The sequence below is a fragment of the Mustelus asterias genome, chromosome 9 (assembly GCF_964213995.1).
Source record: "Mustelus asterias chromosome 9, sMusAst1.hap1.1, whole genome shotgun sequence".
Classification (NCBI taxonomy): domain Eukaryota; kingdom Metazoa; phylum Chordata; class Chondrichthyes; order Carcharhiniformes; family Triakidae; genus Mustelus; species Mustelus asterias.
Window position 1 is genome coordinate 70,603,128 of NC_135809.1, and position 24,304 is coordinate 70,627,431.

Here is a 24,304-nt window from a genome sequence, read left to right on the forward strand (position 1 = left end):
AAAAGGACTTATCTAGCTCCACCGACAGAGACCAGGCAGCATGGTCACGCCGGGGCATCGTTGGCCATTAAAACCCCTGGGTGTTTGGAGCATGGCTGGGCTGTGGTCTGCCGGGGGGTCTGCCTCCAGTGGGGGGGAGGTTGCTGGGGGGTTTCTGCCGGGGTGGGAGGGGGTGTCTGCCAGAGGGGTCTGCCTCCCATGGTGGGGGGGCTATCTGCCGAGGGGGGAGATTGGGGTGCTCCTGGATGGACGGGGCGGGGGGGGGGGGCGGGTTCGGTTGGCCCAGGAATGCTCATGGGGGCCGTGATCAGGCCATGGGGGTGTCGGGAGGGGCAGCACTGTGTGAATCCCGGGCTGGCCAGCGATCGAGTTGACCAGCAAAGTGCAGGGGCCATTGCACATGCGCAGAGTCTCAGAACTATTGGACTCTGGTGTGAATAGACCCCGACCCCCTGAGCTTTTAATGAGATTCTCGATTGTGACCTCTGCAGTGCACGAAGTGTAGGAGATTCCAGTCTGAACTCCCACTGAAAAAACAATCATGATTTACACCAGTTTTCCCGTGAATTCAGCACTTAGAACTTTTTTGGGAGAATCACCCCCAATGACATTTCCTCCGATCAGTATGAAGAAGATGCCAGATGTTCGCCATCAACCATTCTGAGAGCGGAGACCTCCAGACTGAGTGACTATTGTTCATGTTGAACTTGTTTTGAAATTTTTGGGGGATGTACTATTTAAGGTGGGAGAAAATATTATGTATTTGTATTTATTCCTAGTGGCTCACTGAAGCATATTAATGTATGTGACTGAAAATATGTAATAGTCCTAGCAAGAGAAACTGAGCGATAAGCAGCAGCATTGGAAGTGATCACACACCAGTAATATAACTCTGTTCATTTGTAACCAAAATCTGTCCCACATATCACATCTCCAATTTACAACACCTTGGAACATGTGCCGTCTCAGTTGCAAATCTCAACACTGCCTTGTTGAGTTGTGCCTGGTCGACACAGATATGGATGAACCCATTTGGCTTCAGACCTGGGAACATACCAGCCCAGAACTCATGGGCTGTGGTATTTTCTGTGGTGTGAACAGGCACATGGGTTTGGCATCCTCCCTTAATGTACAAGTGCATGTGGTCCATAGTTACACCAATCCATTGAGGTGCTTGGGAAACTGTTTTTTTAAAATTTGGAACCAGATCCTTACTGGTCAATCTCGTCAATTTTCTGAAGGAGTTGGGGTCGACATTGGCCTTTCATCTTGAAAGGGAAAATTCTTGATCGTAAACGACACAATGTTTATCTTTGCATTGGAGTGTGACCTGCAATGTACCTTTAACTGGGAGTTTGACACCGCCTGCTTTGCACAACTCTGTTGTGGGTGGCATCAAACATGATGTCACCAGCCATGGTTCCTTCTCTGAGAGGACTATAACACTGATTTTCACGTCCAAATTGAAGTTGGTGCGGTGACCATTTACTAAAATGTCAACATTCCAAAAAGAGAATCCAGGTTCCTTGATCTCACCCAAGAAACATGGTTGGATCTCTTCCTGGTGTGGTGCCTCAATCTTGTTGATTATCCTGAGATGCTCCACCCATCTAGGTTTCTTAGCTGTACATTGCTTTTTGAAGTATCCTAGGCAGTTGCAATTAAAATACTGATGCTGAGATAAAACGCTTTTGCCTGTGGGGTCATTTGGCTCCACAGCACTGACATGGAGCCATCCTCTTGTGGTCTGTTTGTGCATTGTCTTCCTTGGCCTAGAGTCTCTCTACCCCTTTGCTGCTTTACTAACTGGACAGTTGGTGTTGCTCTGTAACATGGCTTGCTTTTGCCATGTAAAATAAATCGAAGCGATTGGTGGATTTCAGACTGTCTAATTATCTGGAGTCAGACCTTCCTTGGCCTGTGGTATATCTGAAAGAGCATCCTCAGCCATGCTGACAACAGTTCTGACCCGTGACTCTGATTTATGGTCACTGTAGTAATAGCCTTCAGTCAATCTGTAAAATATGTTTATTAGAGAGTCAGTCAGTTCTCTAGGCTGTTGGACATATTTGTTGAATTTTGCTTTCTCTCAAATTTTGTCACCTATTAAGTTATGCATCAAATAATTTTAGAACTTCATCAAATTTATGTGAGGATTTATTTATTCTTTGCCTCATAATAATATCATCGGCTATTGGACCTACTGAATAAAGCAGTGCATTCACTTGTTCCATTTCTGTCTTTTTATTGAACTTTGAAGCTAAGATGTATCTTAAGAATCTCTTCCAAGAAAGTCCCCAATTTTGTGTTTGGTCTGGTCATTGGATCAGTTCAAATTGGTCTGGTAATTTTGGTTTGTTGTCCATTGTTCCTTTAAAATTCAGGTGAGTATAGTTTTAAATATTGCACAGGTTAGAAGATGGCATCAGGGTAATTGTTGTTTCAAAGAGTTTTCCCGCACCTAATGTGCTTTGGTGGGCTCCCACAGCAATGGCAGGCCAGACCTCCTTGGGGTTTCATTTTTTGTTGCAATTTGTTAAATCAATGAGTTGGAGCCTTTCCTGCGATGTTGGGATATCTTTGGGCATTTTATAATTGGTTCCCAGCTTTGGCTGAGCTTTTTAAACTTTCTGCTTTTTGTCTGTACAGCAGTGCCATGTGATATGGTGTTGATTCTGACTCAGGCTGACTGTTGTGCTCTTGCAAATGGGCTGTTTTGATTTTTATACCGCACTAAAACTATTTAAACTAGTCCTGGTTTAGAACTGAATGTTTTGCTCACGCCTGCTAGGTCCTTTGACTCTGCACTATGTGGGCATTTACACTGGACCTCCATGAGTTCTTCTGAAGTCCTCAGCTGCACAGTGGAATTATTTCTTCTGCTTTTTAGCTTCCAATTCTGTTACGGAGCTTCTCTTAGATGACCTCTCTCTGTATATTTACTTCAAGTGCTTTCAGTTAGGTCTGAATGATGCTCCTTTAGTTTTCCAGTGTTTGAAGTTCTGCTCCAGTTTGTATGAGGTTCTGGAATTTTCCATTTGCTGCCACCATATAGTCAGTAGATCTCATAAAGAGATTCTGAGTCTTGTATGGTTGTATGTTAAGTATTTATTGATAACACGTAACTATGGACATATACAGATGTGTATATGATCTCTATATAATCTCTAAGCTAAGAGCAAACACCAAGCTTGCTTCTACACAGGTCTCTGACAAGTCCCCAACTGACCTTTTTCTCAAGTCATGTGTCTCTTTACATCACACTGTGGGCGGCACTACCTCCCAGTTCCACATTAACCCTTACTATGCCAGATACCCTTATACTACAGTACCCAGCCTCCAGATTAGCTTTGAGATTTCCCTTTGAAATGAGTAGAGTTTGTCCAAAATACACACGGGGCAGAATGTTACAGGCTTGTTGTGGCAGCGGCAAAGCCATAAAATATAGCGAGCCAATCAAAAGTTCACTGAGTTCGGCAGGACTGGAAAATCTTTTGACAGGAGCGAGCGTAATATTCTGACCATGGAGGGGGGAATAAGTGGACATAACGACACAGAGATGAACAAGGGCCTTCTCTCTCTCTCTCTCTTTCACACTGGTACAGATATTTTAGAGAATATAGATGTTGACATGAAATTGATAATGTAACATCCATCTCCTACCAGAGGGCCAGTACTGGGGAGTGCTACACTGTCAAGGGTCAGTACTGAGGGAGTGCTACACTGTCAAGGGTCAGTACTGAGGGAGTGCTACACTGTCAAGGGTCAGTGCTGAGGGAGTGCTACACTGTCAAGGGTCAGTACTGAGGGAATGCTACACTGTCAAGGGTCAGTGCTGAGGGAGTGCTGCATTGTCGGAGGGTCAGTCTTTAGGGATGCTGAACTGTTGGAGAGTCAGTACTGATGGAGCGTTATACTAACAGAGAGTCAGTACTGAGGGAGTGCTGCACTGTCACAGGGTCAGTACTGAGGGAGTGCTGCACTGTCACAGGGTCAGTACTGATGCAGTGCTGCACTGTCGGAAGGTCTGTACGGTGGGATTGCTGCACTGTCAGAGGGTCAGTCCTGAGGGAGGGTGGAACTGTTGCAGGGTGAGGACTGAGTGAATGACTGCACTCTTGGAGAGTCAATACTGGTGGAACGCTGCACTGATCGATGATATCTACTGAAGGAGTGCTGCACCCTCAGAGGGTCAATACTAAGGGAGTGCTGAACTGTCAGAGAGAGGGTCAGGACTAAGAGAGTGCTGTACTGTCAGAGGATCAGTAGTGATGGAGTGCAGCACTGTCAGAGGATCAGTAGTGAGGGAGTGCTGCACTGTCAGAGGGTCAGTAGTGAGGGAGTGCTGCACTGTCAGAAGGTCTGTATGGAGTAAGTGCTGCACTGTCGGAGGGTCAGTAGTGACAGAGTGCTGCACTGTCAGAAAGAGAGGGTAGAAGTGCAGGTTAATGATGAGGACTTTCAACTGGTTAAAGGAGCCAAGGACTCAGGAGAGGTTAGTAAATTTTCTAGACCAGATATAGAACAGAGAGTACAGAAGATGGCAGGAATCTAACCTCAGGCAGAGCAAAAATGGTGACAAGTATGAGAAGGGAGGTGGTCAATGCAGGACTGAGGGTGTTGGACCTAAATGCACGCAGTATATGGAACAAGGTAAATGAGCTTATTGCGCACATTGAAATTGGCTGGTACGATGTTGTGGGCATCACAGAGACGTGGCTGCAAGGGGATCAGGGCTGGGATCTAATTATCCAAGGATATGTGTTCTATTGAAAGGACAGGCAGATGGGCAAAGGGGGCAGGGTTGCATTTTTAGAAGGAATGAAGTTAAATCGATAGCAAGAAGCGTTATAGGATCAGAAGGCATAGAATCTCTGTGGGTAGAGTTGAGGAATTGCAAAGGTAAAAAGACCCTGATGGGAGTTATGCACAGGCCTAGCAGTAGTCAGGATGTGGGACAGAAAATAAATCAGGAGATAGAAAAGACATATAAAAAAGGCAATATTACAATAATCATGGGGGACTTCAATATGCAGGTGGACTGGGAAAATCAGGTGGATAGTGGATCCCAAGAAAAGGAATTTGTGGAATGTCTAAGAGATGGTTTTTTGGAGCAGCTTGTGACAGAGCCTACTAGGGAACAGGCAATTCTGGATTTGGTGATGTGTAATGAGGCAGACTTGATTAGGGAACTGAAGGTGAAGGAACCCTTAGGGAGCAGTGACCACAATATGATAGAATTTACCCTGCAGTTTGAGAGGGAAAAGCTGGAGTCAGATGTAATGGTATTACAATTAAATAAAGGTAACTACAAAGACATGAGGGAGGAGCTGGCCAGAGTTGATTGGAAAGGGAGCCTAGCAGGGAAGACAGTGGAACAGCAATGGCAGGAGTTTTTGGGGGTTATTCAGGAGGCACAACAGAAATTCATCCCAAGGAGGAGGAAACATGCTAAGGGGAGGACGAGGCATCCATGGCTGACGAGGGAAGTCAAGGGCAGCATAAAAGAAAGAGCATAGAAAGTGACGACGATTAGTGGGAAGCCAGAGGATTGGGAAGCCTTTAAAAGCGAGCAGAGGACAACTAAAAATGCAATAAGTGGGGAGAAGGTGAAATATGAGTGTAAACTAGCTAGTAATATAAAAGAAGATAGGAAGAGTTTTTTTCAATATATTAAAGGTTCAATAGGAGACAAAAATAGACATTGGGCCACTGGAAAATGAGGCTGGAGAAGTAATAATAGGAAACAAAGAAATGGCAGAGGAACTGAATAGTTACTTTGCATCAGTCTTCACAGTGGAAGACACCAGTGGGATGCCAGAGCTCCAGGAGAGTCACGGGGCACAGGTGAATGCAGTGGTCATCACTAAGGAGAATGTTCTGGGGAAACTGAAAGGTCTGAAGGTGGATAAATCACCTGGGCCAGATGGTCTGCACTCCAGGGTTCTAAAAGAGATAGCTGAGGAAATTATGTAGGCATTGGTGGTGATTTTTCAGGAATCACTGGAGACAGGGAGGGTTCCAGAGGACTGGAAAGTAGCTAATGTAACACCGCTGTTTAAGGAAGGAAGGGAGGCAGCATATGGGAAATTATAGGCCGGTTAGCCGGACTTCAGTCATTGGCAAGATTTTAGAGTCCATTATTAAAGATGAGATCGCGGAGGATTTGGAAATGCATGATAAAATAGGACTGAGTCAGCATGGCTTCATCAAGAGGAGGTCACGAGTGACAAATCTGTTAGAGTTCTTTGAGGAGGTAACAAGGAAGTTAGATAAAGGAGAACCAGTGGACGTGATTTATTTCGATTTCCGAAGGACTTTGACAAGGTGCCGCATAGGAGACTGTTAAATAAGTTAAGTGCCCATGGTGTTAATGGTAAGATCCTGGCATAGATAGAGGATTGGCTGACTGGCAGAAGGCAGAGAGTGGGGATAAGGGGGTCTTTTTCAGGATGGCAGCTGGTGACTAGTGGTGTGCCTCAGGGGTCGGTGCTGGGACCACAACTTTTCACAACATACATGAACAATTTGGAAGAAGGAACTGAAGGCACTGTTGCTAAATTTGCAGATGATACAAAGCTATGTAGAGGGACAGGTAGTATTGAGGAATCAGGGGGGCAGCAGAAGGACTTGGACAGGTTAGGAGAGTGGGCAAAGAAGTGGCAGATGGAATACAATGTGGAAAAGTGTGAGGTTATGCACTTTGGAAGGAGGAATGGAGGCATAGACTATATTCTAAATGGGGAAATCAGAAGCACAAAGGGACTTGGGAGTCATTGTTCAAGATTCTCTTAAGGTTAACGTGCAAGTTCAGTCGGCAGTTAGGAAGGTAAATGCAATGTTAGCATTCATGTCGAGAGGACTAGAATACAAGAGCAGGGATGTACTTCTGAGGCTGTACAAGGCTCTGGTCAGACCCCATTTGGAGTATTGTGAGCAGTTTTGAGCCCCGTATCTAAGGAAGAATGTGCTGGCCTTGGAAAGGGTCCAGAGGAGGTTCACAAGAATGATCCCTGGAATGAAGAGCTTATCGTATGAGGAACAGTTGAGGACTCTGGGTCTGTACACGTTGGAGTTTAGAAGGATGAGGGAGTATCTTATTGAAACTTACAGAATACTGCAAGGCCTGGATAGAGTGGACATGGAGAGGATGTTTCCACTCGCAGGAAAAACTAGAACCAGAGGGACGATCCTTTAAAACAGAGATGAGGAGGAATTTCTTCAGCCAGAAAATGGTGAATGTGTGGAACTCTTTGCCGCAGAAGGCTGTGGAGGCCAGGTCGTTGAGTGTCTTTAAGACAGAGATAGATAAGTTCTTGATTAATGAGGGGATCAAAGGTTATGGGGAAAAAGCAGAATGGAGCTGAGAAAAATATCAGCCATGACTGAATGGCAGAACAGACTCAATGGGCCGAGTGGCCTAATTCTGCTCCTATGTCTTATGGTCTGTACGGAGGGAGTGCTGCACTGTCGGAGGGTCAGTCCTGAGGGAGAGATGCATTGTTGCAGGGTGAGGACTGAGAGAATGACTGCACTGTCAGAGGGTCAGGACTGAAAGAGTGCTGCACTGGCAGAGGGTCAGAAGTGAGGGAGTGCTGCACTGTTGGAAAGTCTGTATGGAGGGAGTGCTGCACTGTCGGAGGGTCAGTCCTGAGGGATTACTGCACTGTTCCGGGGTGAGGACTGAGAGAATGACTGCACTATCAGAGGGTCAGGACTGAGAGTTTGCTGCACCGTCAGAGAGTCACTACTGAGAGAGTGCTACACTGTGTGAGGGTCAGTACTGAGGGAGCACTGCACTGTCAGAGAGTCAGTATTAAGCGAGTGCTGCATTGTCAGATAGTCAGAGCAGCTCTCCCTTAGTCCCATCAGAGGATCAGGAGTGAGGGAATGCTGCACAGTCAGAAGGTCTGTCCAGAGGGAGTGCTGCTCTATTGGAGAATCTGTAGTGAGGGAGTGCTGCACTCTCAGGGGTCAGTACTGAGGGAGTGCTGCACTCTCAGGGGTCAGTACTGAGGGAGTGCTGCACTGTCAGGGGTCAGTACTGAGGGAGTGCTGCACTGTCAGAGAGTCAGTACTGAGGGAATGCTGCACTGTCAGAGAGTCAGTACTGAGGGAGTGCTGCACTGTCAGAGGGTCAGTACTGAGGGAGTGCTGCACTGTCAGAGGGTCAGTACTGAGGGAGTGCTGCACTGTCAGAGGGTCAGTACTGAGGGAGTGCTGCACTGTCAGAGAGTCAGTACTGAGGGAATGCTGCACTGTCAGAGAGTCAGTACTGAGGGAGTGCTGCACTGTCAGAGGGTCAGTACTGAGGGAGTGCTGCACTGTCAGAGGGTCAGTACTGAGGGAGTGCTGCACTGTCAGAGGGTCAGTACTGAGGGAGTGCTGCACTGCCAGAGGGTCAGTACTGAGGGAGTGCTACACTGTCAGAGGGTCCCTCCTGAGGGAGTGCTGACTGTCAGAGGGTCAGTACTGAAGGAGTGCGGCACTGTCAGAGGGTCAGTACTAAGGGAGCGTTGCACTGATAGAGGGTGACCACGAAGGAGTGCTGACTGCCAGAGGGTCAGGACTGAGGCAGTGCTGCACTGTCAGAGGTCAGGACTGAGGGAGTGATACACTGTCAGAGGGTCAGTACTGAGGGAGTGCTGTACGGTCAGAGGGTCAGTACTGAGGGAGTGCTGCACTGTCGGAGGGTCAGTACTGAGGGAGTGATACACTGTCAGAGGGTCAGTACTGAGGGAGTGCTGTACGGTCAGAGGGTCAGTACTGAGGGAGTGCTGCACTGTCGGAGGGTCAGTACTGAGGGAGTGATACACTGTCAGAGGGTCAGTACTGAGGGGGTGCTGCACTGTCAGAGGGTCAGTACTGAAGGAGTGCGGCACTGTCAGAGGGTCAGTACTAAGGGAGCGTTGCACTGATAGAGGGTGACCACGAAAGAGTGCTGACTGCCAGAGGGTCAGGACTGAGGCAGTGCTGCACTGTCAGAGGGTCAGTACTAAGGGAGCGTTGCACTGATAGAGGGTGACCACGAAAGAGTGCTGACTGCCAGAGGGTCAGGACTGAGGGAGCGCTGCACGGTGAGGACTGAGAATGATTGCACTGTCAGAGAATCACTACTGAGGGAGTGCTGCACTGTCAGCGGGTCACTGCTGCGAGGAGTGCTGCACTGTCAGAGGTCAGGACTGAGGGAGTGCTGCACTGTCAGCGGGTCAGTGCTGAGGCAGTGCTGCACTGTCAGAGGTCAGGACTGAGGGAGTGCTGCACTGTCGGAGGGTCAGTCCTGAGGGACTGCTGTACTGTTGCAGGGTCGGTACTGAGAGTGTTGCACTGTCCGAAGATCAGAACTAAGAGAGTGCTGCAGTTTCGGAGGGTCAGCATTGAGAGAGTGCTGCACTGTCAAAGGGTCAGCATTGAGAGAGTACTGCATGGTCAGAGGGTCAGTACTGAGGGAATGCTGCCCTGTCAGAGGATCAGCACTGACGGAGTGCTGCACTGTCCAAGGGTCATTACTGAGGGAGCGCTATACTGAGAGAGCGTCAGTACTAAGAGAGTGTTGCACTGTCAGAGGGTCAGTCCTGAAAGAGTGTTGTACTGTGTGAGGGTTCAGTGCTGAGGCAGTGCTGCAAAGTTGCAGGCTTCTACTTTTGGATGGCATGTTAAACCGAATCCTTTGTACATGGTCATGGAACAGTTGTTCATGTGAGGGGACGTGTCATTTTGTTTATTGCTGTTAGTGGGATCTTATCATGCCTCTCACCTCTGGAGCTGTAATAAGCTTGAATATGGTTTTCCGATGAAGATGCAGGCTCAGTGAAAACGTTTTGGCTGGTAGCTAATCGAATTTAGCTGCCTTTAGTCTGTTGTGGTGTATCTCAATGCCTGTGCCTTTGCACTTGGTTGTTTCAGTTGAATTGTTTGAAGATTTTTCCAGTCTTTAATTGCTGTGCTCTCCCATTCACAGGAACACCATCTGCCTGACACCCTGGGGAAGGGTCACACTCCACAGGGAAGATACCTCGACCCGCATCAGCTAAAATATTCCTTAACTCTTTCCCCTTACACCGGCATCGATTCCAAGCAATTCTGGACGGTCCAACAGGAAGGAAGAGAGAGATTCTGGCTCAGACACCCATCAGCAGCAAAATCATCTTCTGTAATTCCTTGGGTTATTTCTCTTTTCTCTTTATTTTCTGAGTGGGCTCAGTCACCTCTGCATCCACAAGGCTTTTCATTGCCCAACTCCAGTCCACTCCAATCCAGCAGTTTGCAAGTTTTGTCTGGTAGTTCATGTTTCAAACATTTCACACAGCACTGCCCCCAATCTAGAACCCATTCACCAATTAGTCTCTCAACCCACAGGATAACTGGTTAGAAACTGGTACAGAAAGAAGTATTTCAGCATGGTGTGCAGAGACCCATCATGTGAGCAACACAGAGGGAGTGTTTCTCTGTATATAACCCCATGCTGTACCTGTCCTGGGAGAGTTTGATGGGCATGGTGTGGAGATGCTGGCGTTGGACTGGGGTGAACACAGTAAGAGTTTTAACAACACCAGGTCAAAGTCCAACAGGTTTATTTTGCTACCAAATAAACCTGTTCGACTTTAACCTGGTGTTGTTAAAACTCTTACAGAGTTTGATGGGGACAGTGTAGAGGGAGAATTACTCTGTATCTAACCCCATGCTGTACCTGTCCTGGGAGTGTTTGATGGGACAGTGTGGAGGGAATTATACTCTGTAGCTAACCCTGTGTGCTAACTGTCCTGTGAGTGTTTGATAGGACAGTGTAGGGAGCTTTATTCTGTATCTAACCCCATGCTGTACCTAGGAGTTTGATGGGGACACTGTAGAGAGAGTTTTACTCTGTATCTAACCCCGTGCTGTACCTGTCCTGGAAGTGTTTGATGGGGACAGTGTAGAGGGAGTTATACTCTATATCTAACCCCGTGTGGTAACTGTCCTGGAAGTGTTTGATGGGGACAGTGTAGAGGGAGCTTAACTCTGCATCTGCCCCCATACTGTACTGTCCCGCTAGTGTTTGCTGGGGACAGTGTAGAGGGAGCTTTATCCTGTATCTAACCCTGTGCTGTATCTATCCTGGGAGTGTTTGATGGGGACAGTGTAGAGGGAGCTTTACCCTGTATCTAACTCTGTGCTGAACCTGTCCTGGGAGTGTTTGATGGGCACAGTAAGAGTTTTAACAACACCAGGTTAAAGTCCAACAGGTTTATTTGGTAACAAATACCATTAGCTTTCGGAGCGCTGCTCCTTCGTCAGATGGAGTGGAAATGTGCTCTCAAACAGGGCACAGAGACACAAAATCAAGTTACAGAATACTGATTAGAATGCGAATCTCTGCAGCCAACCAGGTCTTAAAGATACAGACAATGTGGGTGGAGGGAGCATTAAGCACAGGTTAAAGAGATGTGTATTGTCTCCAGACAGGACAGCTCGCAAGTCCAGGAGGCAAGCTGTGGGGGTTACAGATCATGTGACATAAATCCAACATCCCGGTTTAGGCCGTCCTCATGTGTGCGGAACTTGGCTATCAGTTTCTGCTCAGCGACTCTGCGCTGTCGTGTGTCGTGAAGGCCGCCTTGGAGAACGCTTACCCGAAGATCAGAGGCTGAATGTCCGTGACCTCTGAAGTGCTTCCCCACAGGAAGAGAACAGCCTTGCCTGGTGATTGTCGAGCGGTGTTCATTCATCCGTTGTCGTCACACATGCATTCTTGGACACACGCATCTCCATTAAGGACGGTCACCTCAGCACCTCACTGTACCGCAAGCCCACGGATAACCTCACGATGCTCCACTTCTCCAGCTTCCACCCTAAACACGTAAAAGAAGCCATCCCCTAGAGACAAGCCCTCCTTATACACAGGATCTGCCGGATGAGGAGGATCGCAACAGACACCTCCAGACGCTGAAAGATGCCCTCATAAGAACAGGATATGGCGCTCGACTCATCGATCAACAGTTCTGATGCGCCACAGCGAAAAACCACACCAACTTCCTCAGAAGACAAACACGGGACACGGCGGACAGATTACCCTTCGTCGTCCAGTACTTCCCCAGAGCGGAGAAGCTATGGCATCTCCTCCGGAGCCTTCAACATGTCATTGATGAAGACGAACATCTCGCCAAGGCCATTCCCACACCCCCACTTCTTGCCTTCAAACAACCACGCAACCTCAAACAGACCATTGTCCGCAGCAAACTACCCAGCCTTCAGGAGAACAGTGACCACGACACCACACAACCCTGCCACAGCAACCTCTGCAAGACGTGCCGGATCATCGACACGGATGCCATCATCTCACGTGAGAACACCATCTACCAGGTACACGGTACCTACTCTTGCAACTTGGCCAACGTTGTCAACCTGATACGCTGCAGGAAAGGATGTCCCGAGGCATGGTACATTGGGGAAACCATGCAGACGCTATGACAACGGATGAATGAACACCGCTCGACAATCACCAGGCAAGACTGTTCTCTTCCTGTGGGGGAGCACTTCAGCAGTCACGGGCATTCAGCCTCTGATCTTCAGGTAAGCGTTCTCCAAGGCGGCCTTCACGACACACGACAGCGCAGAGTCGCTGAGCAGAAACTGATAGCCAAGTTCCGCACACATGAGGACGGCCTAAACCGGGATGTTGGATTTATGTCACATGATCTGTCACCCCCACAGCTTGCCTCCTGGACTTGTGGGCTGTCCTGTCTGGAGACAATGCACATCTCTTTAACCTGTGCTTAATGCTCCCTCCACCCACATTGTCTGTATCTTTAAGATCTGGTTGGCTGTAGAGATTCGCATTCTAATCAGTATTCTGTAACTTGATTTTGTGTCTCTGTGCCCTGTTTGAGAGCACATTTCCACTCCATCTGACGAAGGAGCAGCGCTCCAAAAGCTAATGGTATTTGCTACCAAATAAACCTGTTGGACTTTAACCTGGTGTTGTTAAAGCTCTTACTGTGTTCACCCCAGTCCAACGCCGGCATCTCCACATAGTGTTTGATGGGGACAGAGTAGAAGGGGCTTTACTGTATCTAACCTCATGCTTTACCTGTCCTCAGAGTGTTTGGTGGGGACACTGTAGAGGAAGGTTTACCCTCTATCTAACCCTGTGCTGTACCTGTCCTGGAAGTGTTTGATGGGGACAGTGTAGAAGGAGCTTAACTCTGTATCTAACCCATGCCGTACCTGAAACAAAACAGAAAATGCTGGAAAATCTCAACAGGTCTGACAGCAGCTGTGGGGAGAAAATAGAGCCAACATTTCGAGTCTAGATGACCCTTCATCAGAGCTGAGAGCAAAGAGAATCAGCAGAGATTTATAGAATGAGGGTGGGGGGAGGTGGAATGGGACAAAGGGAATGTAAATGAGGGTACAGAGGCTGAGAAGGTGCTACAACTGGCCATTAAGTGATAAGAATGTGTGAATGGCAGAACAGAGGTACAGATTGTTAAAGGACTGCCTGAGGATTGTAGTAGTTGCCCTGAGTGGGGGGAGGGGGCAAGAAGGAGAGCAAGAAGAGTGGTAAAATAGAAGTGAGAAAGAAGGATAATACAAATGGATGAATGAGATGAAACAAAATGAAATAAAATAAATGGAAATGGGGTGAAAGTGAAGGGGAGAGTTCATGCTGTGAAGCTGTTGAACTCAATGTTCAGTCCAGAAGGCTGTAAAGTGTCCAATTGGAAGGCCAGGTGCTGTTCCTCCAGTTTGCGTTGGGGTTCACTAGAACATTGCAAAAGGCCAAGGACTGATATGTGGACAGGAGAGCAGGGTGATGTGTGGAAGTGGCAAGCGACAGGAAGATCTGCTTGCGGATGGACCGAAGGTGTTCAGCAAAGTAGTCACCCAATCTGCATTTGGTCTCTCCAGTGTAGAGCAGATCGCATTGGGAGCAGCGAATGCAATAGACCAGATTGAAGGAGGTGCACGTGAAGCACTGCTTCACCTGAAAGGGGTGTTTAGGACCTGGGATGGTGAGCAGGAAGGAGGTAAAAAGGCAGGTGTTGCATCTTTTATGATTAGATGGGAAGGAGCTGTGGGCAAGGGGTGAGGTGTTCGGTGTGATTGAGGAGTGGACCAGGGTGTTCCGGAGAAAATGGTCCCTGCGGAATGCTGACGGGGGAGAGAGAGAACAAAGAACAAAGAAAAGTACAGCACAGAATCAGGCCGTTTGGCCCTCCAAGCCTGCGCCGATCGTGATGCCTGCCTTAAATAAAACCGTGTGTACTACGGAGTCCGTATCCTTGCATTCCCATCCGATTCATGTATTCATCTTGTTGCCCCTTAAACGCCACTATCATATCTGCTCCCACCACCTCCCATTCCAGACATTCACCACTTTCTGTGTAAAAAAACTTGCCTCGCATATCTCCTTTAAACTTTTCCCCATGCACTTTAAACCAATGTCTCCTAGTACTTAACTTTTCTACCCTAGGAAAGAGCATCTGGCTATCCACTCTGTCCATGCCACTCATAATCTTGTAAACCTCTATCAGGTCATTCCTCAAACTCCGTCATTCCAGTGAGAAGAAACCGAGTTTATCCATCCTCTCCTAAAAGCTGATACCCTCCAGACCAGGCAACATCCTGGTAAACCTCTACTGTACCCTCTCCAAAGCATCCACATCTTCTGGTAGTGTGGTGACCAGAATTGTACGCAATCTTCTAAATGAGGCTGAACTAAGGTTCTGTACAGCTGCAACACGACCTGTGAATTTTTATACCCAGTGCCCCAACCGCTGAAGGCAAGCATGCTGTATGCCTTCTTGACTACCTTAATCACCTGCATTGCCACTTTCAGTGATCGGTGGACATGTACACCCAGATCTCTCTGTCTGTCAATACTCCTAAGGATTCTACCATTTACTGTATAATTCCTACATGCATTGGACCTTCTAAAATGCATTATTTCACACTTGTCCAGATTAAACCCCATTTGCCATTTCTCCACCCAAGCCTCCAACTGGTCTATATCTTCCTGTATCCTCTGACAATCCTCTTCACTATCCACAACTCCACCAATTTCTGTGTCATCTGCAAACTTACTAATTAGACCAGCTACATTTTCCTCCAAATCATTTATATATACTACGAACAACAAAGGTCCCAGAACTGATCCCTGTGGAACACCATTCGTCACAGCCTTCCATTCAGAAAAGCACCCTTCTACTGCTACCCTCTGTCTTCTATGGCCAAGCCAGTTCTGTATCCGTCTTGTCAGCTCTCCTCTGATCCCGTGTGACTTCACCTTTCGTACTAGTCTACCATGAGGTACCTTGTCAAAGGCTTTACTGAAGTCCATGTATACAACACTCACTGCCTTTCGCTCATCTATCATCTTCGTCACTTCCTCGAAAAACTCGATCAAGTTAGTGAGGCACAACCTCCCCTTCACAAAACCATGCTGTCTATCACTAATAAGTCAATTTGTTTCCAAATGTGAGTAAATTCTGTCCCTAAGACTCTTTTCCAATACTTTCCACCACTGACATAATGCTCATCGGCCTATAATTTCCTGGATTATCCCTGCTGCTCTTCTTAAACAATGGAACAACAAAGGCTATCCTCCTGTCCTCTGGAACGTCACCTGCAGCCAATGAAGATACAAAGATTTCTGTCAAGGCCCCAGCAATTTCTGCTCTTGCCTCCCTCAGTATTCTGGGGTAGATCCCATCAGGCCCTGGGGACTTATCTACTTTAATGCTTTTTAAGATGCCCATACCTCCTTTTTGATATCGACATGACCCAGAATATCTACACACCCTACCCTAGGCTCCTCATCCACCAAGTCCCTCTCTTTGGTGAATACTGAGGCAAAGTATTCATAGAAATCATAGAAACCCTACAGTACAGAAAGAGGCCATTCGGCCCATCGAGTCTGCACCGACCATAATCCCACCCAGGCCCTACCCCCATATCCCTACATATTTTACCCGCTAATCCCTCTAATCTACGCATCCCAGGACACTAAGGGGCAATTTTAGCATGGCCAATCAACCTAACCCGCACATCTTTGGACTGTGGGAGGAAACCGGAGCACCCGGAGGAAACCCACGCAGACATGAGGAGAATGTGCAAACTCCACACAGACAGTGACCCAAGCCAAGAATTGAACCCAGGTCCCTGGAGCTGTGAAGCAGCAGTGCTAACCACTGTGCTACCGTGCCGTGCCGCCCTATTCATTTGTGAAGGGGAGGTCGTGCCTCACTAACTTGATCGAGTTTTTCGAGGAAGTGACGAAGATGATAGATGAGTGAAAGGCAGTGAGTGTTGTATACATGGACTTCAATAAAGCCTTTGACAAGGTACCTCATGGTAGACTGGTACGAAAGGTGAAGTAACACGGGATCAGAGGAGAGCTGACAAGATGGATACAGAACTGGCTTGGCCATAGAAGACAGAGGGTAGCAGTAGAGGGGTGCTTTTCTGAATGGATTCATTTAGTAATTCGCCCATTTCCTCTGGTTCCATGCATAGATTCTCTCTACTATCCTTGAGTGGACCAACCCTTTCCCTGGCTACCCTCTTGCTCTTTACATACTAAGGGAAGATGTGCTGAGTAGTGGCATCATGCTGGAGCTGGCGGAAGTGACAGAGGATGATCCTTTGAATGCGGAGACTAGTAGGGTGAAAAGTGAGGACAAGGAGGACCCTATCCTGGTTCTGGGACGGAGGGAAGGGGCCAAGAGCAGTGGCCCGGAGGATGGGTTGGACGGGGTCAACCTCAGTGGGTGGATAACCATGATTGAGGAAGAAGGAAGACATATTGGAAAGGTGCTCAAAGTGTCCATTAAGTGATCAGAATGCGTGAATGGCAGAACAGAGACACAGATCGTTAAAGGACTGCCTGAGGAATGTGAAATATTTTGGAAAGTGGCGTCATCCGAACAGATGTGGCGGACATGAAGGAACTGAGAGAATGGGCTGGAGTCCTTACAAGATGTGAGGTGTCAAGAGCTGTAGTCAAGGTAGTTGGGGGAGTTGGTGGGCTTGTAATGGATACTAGTGAATAGGCTATCACCAGAAATGGAGACAGAGAGATCAGAGAAGGGATGAGAAGTGTTGGAGGTGGACCATGTGAAAACAGATGTTGCCAGACCTGCTGAGATTTTCCAACATTTTCTGTTTTTGTTTCAGATTCTAGCATCTGCAGTATTTTGCTTTTACCCATGCTGCACCTGTGCTGGGAATGTTTGATGGGCATGATGTGGAGATGCCGGCGTTGGACTGGGGTAAACACAGTAAGAAGTTTCACAACACCAGGTTAAAGTCCAACAGGTTTATTTGATAGCAAAAGCCACAAGCTTTCGGAGCGCTGCTCCTTCGTCAGGTAAGTGGGAGTTCTGTTCACAAACAGGGCACATAAAGACACAAACTCAATTTACAAAATAATGGTTGGAATGCGAGTCTTTACAGGTAATCAAGTCTTAAAGATACAGACAATGTGAGTGGAGAGAGCGTTAAGCACAGGTTAAAGAGATGTGTACTGTCTCCAGACAGGACAGTTAGTGAGATTTTGCAAGTCCAGGCAAGTCGTGGGGGTTACAGATCATGTGACATGAACCCAAGATCCCGGTTGAGGCCGTCCTCATGTGTGCGGAACCTGGCTATTAGTCTCTGCTCAGCGACTCTGCACTGTCGTGTGTCGTGAAGGCCGCCTTGGAGAATGCTTACCCGAAGATCAGAGGCTGAATGCCCGTTCATTCATCCATTGTCGCAGCGTCTGCATGGTCTCCCCAATGTACCATGCCTCGGGACATCCTTTCCTGCAGCGTATCAGGTAGACAACATTGGCCGAGTGTGTACCTGGTAGATGGTGTTCTCACATGAGATGATGGCATCCGTGTTGATGATCTGGCACATCTTGCAGAAGTTGCTGTGGCAGGGTTGTGTGGTGTTGTGGTCACTGTTCTCCTGAAGGCTGGGTAGTTTGCTGTGGACAATGGTCTGTTTGAGGTTGCGCGGTTGTGCCCGTTGTATCGCGACAAAAGCTGGGGGTTCTTTGTACAATGGTTTCAGGAATGCCCTCGATGTAGCCGGAGAGGTTCTCGCACAGGGTCCCATTGCCCGACACGATGGGACGGCCGGGTGTGTTTGCCTTGTGCATCTTCGGGAGGCAGTAGAGATCTCCAACGCGGGGAGTACGTGGGATGAGAGCACGGAGGGTGCTCTGAAGGTCCGGATCAAAGGTCTTGATCAGTCTGTTGAGTTGACGGGTGTGTTCTTTGGTCGGATCTGCCGGTAACTGTCTGTAGTGTTCCACATTGTTCAGTTATCTTGCTCACAGATAACCTCACGATGCTCCACTTCTCCAGCTTCCACCCTAAACACGTTAAAGAAGCCATCCCCTACGGACAAGCCCTCCGTATACACAGGATCTGCTCGGATGAGGAGGATCGCAACAGACACCTCCAGACGCTGAAAGATGCCCTCATAAGAACAGGATATGGCGCCCGACTCATCGATCGACAGTTCCGACGCGCCACAGCGAAAAACCGCACCGACCTCCTAAGAAGACAAACACAGGACATAGCGGACAGAGTACCCTTCGCCGTCCAGTACTTCCCCGGAGCAGAGAAGCTATGACATCTTCTCCGGAGCCTTCAACATGTCATTGATGAAGACGAACATCTCGCCAAGGCCATCCCCACACCCCCACTTCTTGCCTTCAAACAACCGCACAACCTCCAACAGACCATTGTCTGCAGCAAACTACCCAGCCTTCAGGAGAACAGTGACCACGACACCACACAACCCTGCCACATCAACCTCTGCAAGATGTGCCGGATCATCGACATGGATGCCATCATCTCACGTGAGAACACCATCCACCAGGTACACGGTACATACACTTGCAACTCGGTCAACGTTGTCTACCTGATATGCTGCAGGAAAGGATGTCCCGAGGCATGGTACATTGGGGAGTCCATGCAGACGCTACGATAACGGATGAATGAACACCGCTCGACAATCACCAGGCAAGAGTGTTCTCTTCCTGTTGGGGAACACTTCAGCGGTCACGGGCATTCGGCCTCTGATCTTCGGGTAAGCATTCTCCAAGGTGGCCTTCACGACAATGCAGAGTCGCTGAGCAGAAACTGATAGCCAAGTTCCGCACACATGAGGACGGCCTCAACCGGGATCTTGGGTTCATGTCACATGATCTGTAACCCCCACGACTTGCCTGGACTTGCAAAATCTCACTAACTGTCCTGGCTGGAGACAATACACACCTCTTTAACCTGAGCTTAACGCTCTCTCCACTCACATTGTCTGTATCTTTAAGACTTGATTACCTTTAAAGACTCGCATTCCAACCATTATTTTGTCAAATTGAGTTTGTGTCTCTGTATGCCCTGTTTGTGAACAGAACTCCCACTCACCTGACGAAGGAGCAGCGCTCCGAAAGCTAGTGGCTTTTGCTACCAAATAAACCTGTTGGACTTTAACCTGGTGTTGTGAGACTTCTTACAATGTTTGATGGGGACAGAGTAGAGAGAGCTTTACTCTGTATCTAACCACGTGCTGTATCTATCCTGGGAGTGTTTGATGTGGACAATGTACATAGAACATAGAACAGTACAGCGCAGAACAGGCCCTTCGGCCCACGATGTTGTGCCAAGCTTTATCTGAAACCAAGATCAAGCTATCCCACTCCCTAACATCCTGGTGTGCTCCATGTGCCTATCCAATAACCGCTTAAATGTTCCTAAAGTGTCTAACTCCACTATCACTGCAGGCAGTCCATTCCACACCCCAACCACTCTCTGCGTAAAACCTACCTCTGATATCCTTCCTATATCTCCCACCACGAACCCTATAGTTATGCCCCCTTGTAATAGCTCCATCCACCCGAGGAAATAGTCTTTGAACGTTCACTCTATCTATCCCCTTCGTCATTTTATAAACCTCTATTAAGTCTCCCCTCAGCCTCCTCCGCTCCAGAGAGAACAGCCCTAGCTCCCTCAACCTTTCTTCATAAGACCTACCCTCCAACCAGGCAGCATCCTGGTAAATCTCCTTGTAGAGAGCGATTTACTCTGTACCTAACTCCATGTTATACCTGTCCTGGGAGTGTTTAATAGCGACAGTCTAGAGGGAGCTTTACTTAGTATCTAACTCCAATCTGTGCTTGTGCAGTGGGGTTTGATGTAGACAGTTTCTGGAGTAATAGTCTATTGGTAATGCCACTAAGCCATCATCTCTGCATTACCCAGTATCTAGCCCTGTACTATACCTGTCTTGGAAATGTTTGATGAGGACACTGCAGAGGAAGCTTTGCCTGTATCTTTCACTTTGCTGGACCTATCCTGGGAGTGTTTGATGCAGACATTGTAGAGGGGGCTTTACTCTGTATCTAACCCCATGCTGTACCTGTCCTGGTGTTTATGATGTTTGAGTGAAGAGGGTGATTTACTCTATACCTAACCCTGTGCTGTACCTGTCCTGGGAGTGTTTGATGGGGACAGTGTAGAGGGAGCTGTACTCTGTATCTAGCCCTATGCTGTAACTGTCCTGTTCGTCTTTGTTGTAGATGGAGTTTTTCTCCATACCTAAGCCAAGGCTGTACCTGTCCGGGGTGTATTTGATTGGGACATGTGGAGGGAGCTTTACTCTCTATCTGTCCCCATGCTCTATGTGTCCTGGGTGTGTTTGCTTCGAACAGTGTCAAGTGAGCTCTACTCTGTAGCTAGTCCTGTGCTATACCTATCCATGGATTGTTTGATCGTGACAGTGTAGAGGGAGCTTTACTCTGTATCTAACCCCTGGCTGTACCTGTCCTGGGAGTGTTTGATGGTGACAGAATTGAAGGAGCTATACTCTGTATCTAATCCTGTTCTATATCTGTCCTTGGAATAGAATCCCTGCAGTACAGAAGGAGGCCATTCGGCCCATCGAGCCTGCACCAACAACAATCCCACCCAGGTCCTATCCCTGTAACCCCGACTAATCCCCTGAAACTAATGGGCAATTTAACATCTTTGGAATATGGGAGGAAACCAGAGCACCGGGAGGAAACTCACGCAGACACAGTGAGAATGTGCAAACTCCACACAGTGACCCAGGCTGGAATTGAACCCGGGTCCCTGCTGCTGTGAGGCAGCAGTGCTAACCACTGTGCAACCGTGCTGGAATGTTTGATGGTGATAGGATAGAGGGAGCTTAACTCGGTATCTAACTGCAAGCTCTATGTGCCCTGGGAATGCTTGATTGGGACAGTGTGTTGTGGGAAAATTACCACCGGAGTCAGACTGGAGGTTTAATAATACAGCTTTATTTCGGACACGAAGCTTCGGGAGAAAGTACTGATACTCTGCAGTACTTGGCAGCTACCTTCTCAATAATACAATAGCAGTCAATAATTTTTATACTTCTCAGACAATGGATAGTCCAGACATTAGCCATTTAACACATCGTTATAGCCGAGTAGACAGATCATGGTGATTGGTAGTTAACACATTGTTACAATCAGACAGATACAGACATGGGCAGTTAACATCACATTGTTTCATAGAATGGATACATTTCCTCTATCAATGACTGGTTTCGGTCTTTCCATATAGTGATTGGTTTTGCTGCATTTATGTATTTCTGTTCCCACCTATGGCTGATTTTATTATCAGACCTTATTCTCTTGGGTCTGTCCTTATCTTTAAAGTGCCTCAATCTCTTACTGGCTTCCTGCAGTATCTGATTCCTGCATGTTTAATTTTAAGTAACTGTCTGTCCTGCATGTTTGAACTTTAAGTAGCTAAAGGTCAGTGCCTGTTTAATGTCTCTTTCTCAGGTAACCATTTTATGTGGCAGGCAACCATTTTGTGTCTCAGGTACCCATCTCTGTGATTTTCCCCACTACATTCCCCTCTTTTGGTCTGGATTATTATTATTTTAATAATCCCGAGACCAACATCTGCAGTCTTACATGTAGAGGTCATTTTTCTTCTTTCCTTCTTCACTTCTTCTGGTGTCTTCAGGGATCTTCATCATGTATTCTTCCTCGATGGTTACACTGGCTCCTGGCACAATACGTGTTACCATTATCTTGCAACAGACATTAAGGCATCCAACAATTAGACAGCAGACAATTACAATTGAGATGAGTATGACCAATCCATGTAATAAGTAAGACCCCCAGGATCCCCCCACTAGCCATTCCAGCCAGCTACCTCCTTTCTTAGGTCCCTGTCTGAAGTTATCAAGTTGTTCTCTGATGTTATTAATGACTTGGGTAATGTTATAGGATTTGTCTGTGACATGGGTTATGCATTTGTTGCCTATAATTGTACACACTCCCCCTTGTTGTGCTAACTGATAGTCCACTGCATATCGTGTCTGCTGTGCGTATAATCTCAGTTCAGCCATTTCTTGGTTGACAGACTCCAGTGCTTTTGAAGTGCTGTTTCCCAGGACTGTTAGTCCACAAACAATATGATTTCTATTCTTTGCACTAATCACTCCTGCTGCCCCTCCCAGAGATAAGGCTCCAAGGAACCCGTATCCTAGTGATGATCCCATTGTACCCGGGGCTTCCCAATCAGCGCAAAATTCTTTGCGGATAGCCCGGGTTACTATTCTCCTTCGGATATGCCCCTTCTGAGGATGGAACAGTGAGTGGTCCGATTGTTCCTACTGCAAAAAGGTTTGGGAGGTTTGGTGTTTCTGTCGTGTAAGTACCATTGAAGAGGAACACATATCCCTTCTTAGCCCGGTAACATTTAGTGTCCCGATTATGAGTTTGTTTTTTTGCCAATTGTTCAATTTACTTGACTCCCCATTTGATCCCACCACCTGGTAAGTATCAAATGGGTATGTCCATTTGGCTGAGTTTACATGAGCCCCGTTGCATTGTCCACAAATGAGCTGTCTTCCCGCGGCTATATTTAGACATTTCTGTTCATCACAAGTACAAGTAAACTGTCCCTTATTAACCCGACAATGTTGACGGACACACTGCGTCTCTACGCAGGAATCATTCTTGGGGACCAAGGCACAGGCACATCCCCATCCCTGCCCCGTAAAACAAAGCGGATAGCTTGCAGTGTCTGAACAAGCTCTTCCTCCCATCTGTTGGAGCCCCCTGCACACGGGATCTGTGGGATTTACAAGTTCCACACATCTCCCCTGTATACCTCTTTTATATTTGCCAATTTGTCCCTTACAGGGTGCATCTGATGTATCTACTGTTTATAAGTCATGAGGGGTCCACCCAGGGGTGGCTACAAATAGGGCTTCTACCGGTTGTGCTAACGGGTAACATACAGTTCGATTCCTGTGTAAGTGTATATGAGCTTTGTAAAATAGGTTATCCTCCAATCCTGTCAAATTTACAGTCGCGACAACGCAAAGTAATACAGTTACATACGCGATTACATACATATCCGCAACGAGCAAATATCAATTCTAATATTATGATTTGTACACTTTACAAAAGTTATACTATCAACCCGCACGCCCCAGTTGTTCTTGCTTGCAGTCTTTGCCTCTGTTGAGGAAAGCAATTTGGTTAATTCATTAATTTAGTTACTCATTTATTTCCTTGTGTAATTTCAGCTGGGTTCAATGTTTCCAGACACCTTTCCCTCTTATGTCTAGACAGGCACAGGTGTCTCCACTAATTATAACTTCATATGGCCCATTCCATTTTGGTGCAAACCCTGGTTTGTCAGGTAATGTTTTTACGAGGATGCGACTTCCCGCTGTTGGGACGTCAGGGAGCATTTCAAGCTCTCTCTCTGTGTCTCTTATTTCCTGATTGTCTTTTACCAATTTGCGCATCCCTTTTAGTTGGGCGCTTAGTTCCAAAACATATCTCCTGATTTTATCTTTTAGTGGACCTACATCGGTCCCACCTGTTATGATGCTTTCTGGTAATTGCATCACCCGTCCTGTCATTAGTTCATAAGGGGTTAATCCGGTTGTCCGGTTTGTGGTAGCCCTTAGTCTCATTAGTATAGTGGGCAATACTCTGTCCACATTTTCCCCGATGTTTGTATGGCTTTAGCTAGTGCATTATACATTTAATTACATATCCCCCTTCCATAGAAAGCTTAGTGCAAATCAAATAACACTTTGTACTGGCTTTTTGGCTGCAGCTGGACATCCATTCATTTGTATATAATCCTATCAAAAGACATCGCTTTCCCCATTAAAATCACATGCCATACAGCTCCAATCTTTATATGATGTACTCTTACATTATATCTAATTTGATCATTTATTTGCGTGCAAGTGCCACATTACAGTACTTCACAAAATGCCACTACCCGACCTACAAAGAAGTGCA

At 47.2% G+C, this 24,304-nt stretch overlaps 1 protein-coding gene across 4 annotated transcripts in view; it reads left to right on the forward strand.

Moving 5' to 3' along the window:
* The window catches only part of LOC144498744 (SITS-binding protein), a 148,534-nt gene that overhangs the window by 76,055 nt on the left and 48,175 nt on the right, over positions 1-24,304 (forward strand). For 3 of the 4 annotated variants that reach the window (XM_078220358.1, XM_078220360.1, XM_078220359.1), the window contains exon 5: positions 9,962-10,153. The exons of the other annotated variant lie outside the window; for it this stretch is intronic. In XM_078220358.1, the coding sequence (XP_078076484.1) occupies positions 9,962-10,153 (192 nt within the window). The remainder of the gene's footprint in view (positions 1-9,961; positions 10,154-24,304) is intronic. 4 annotated transcript variants of the gene reach the window in all.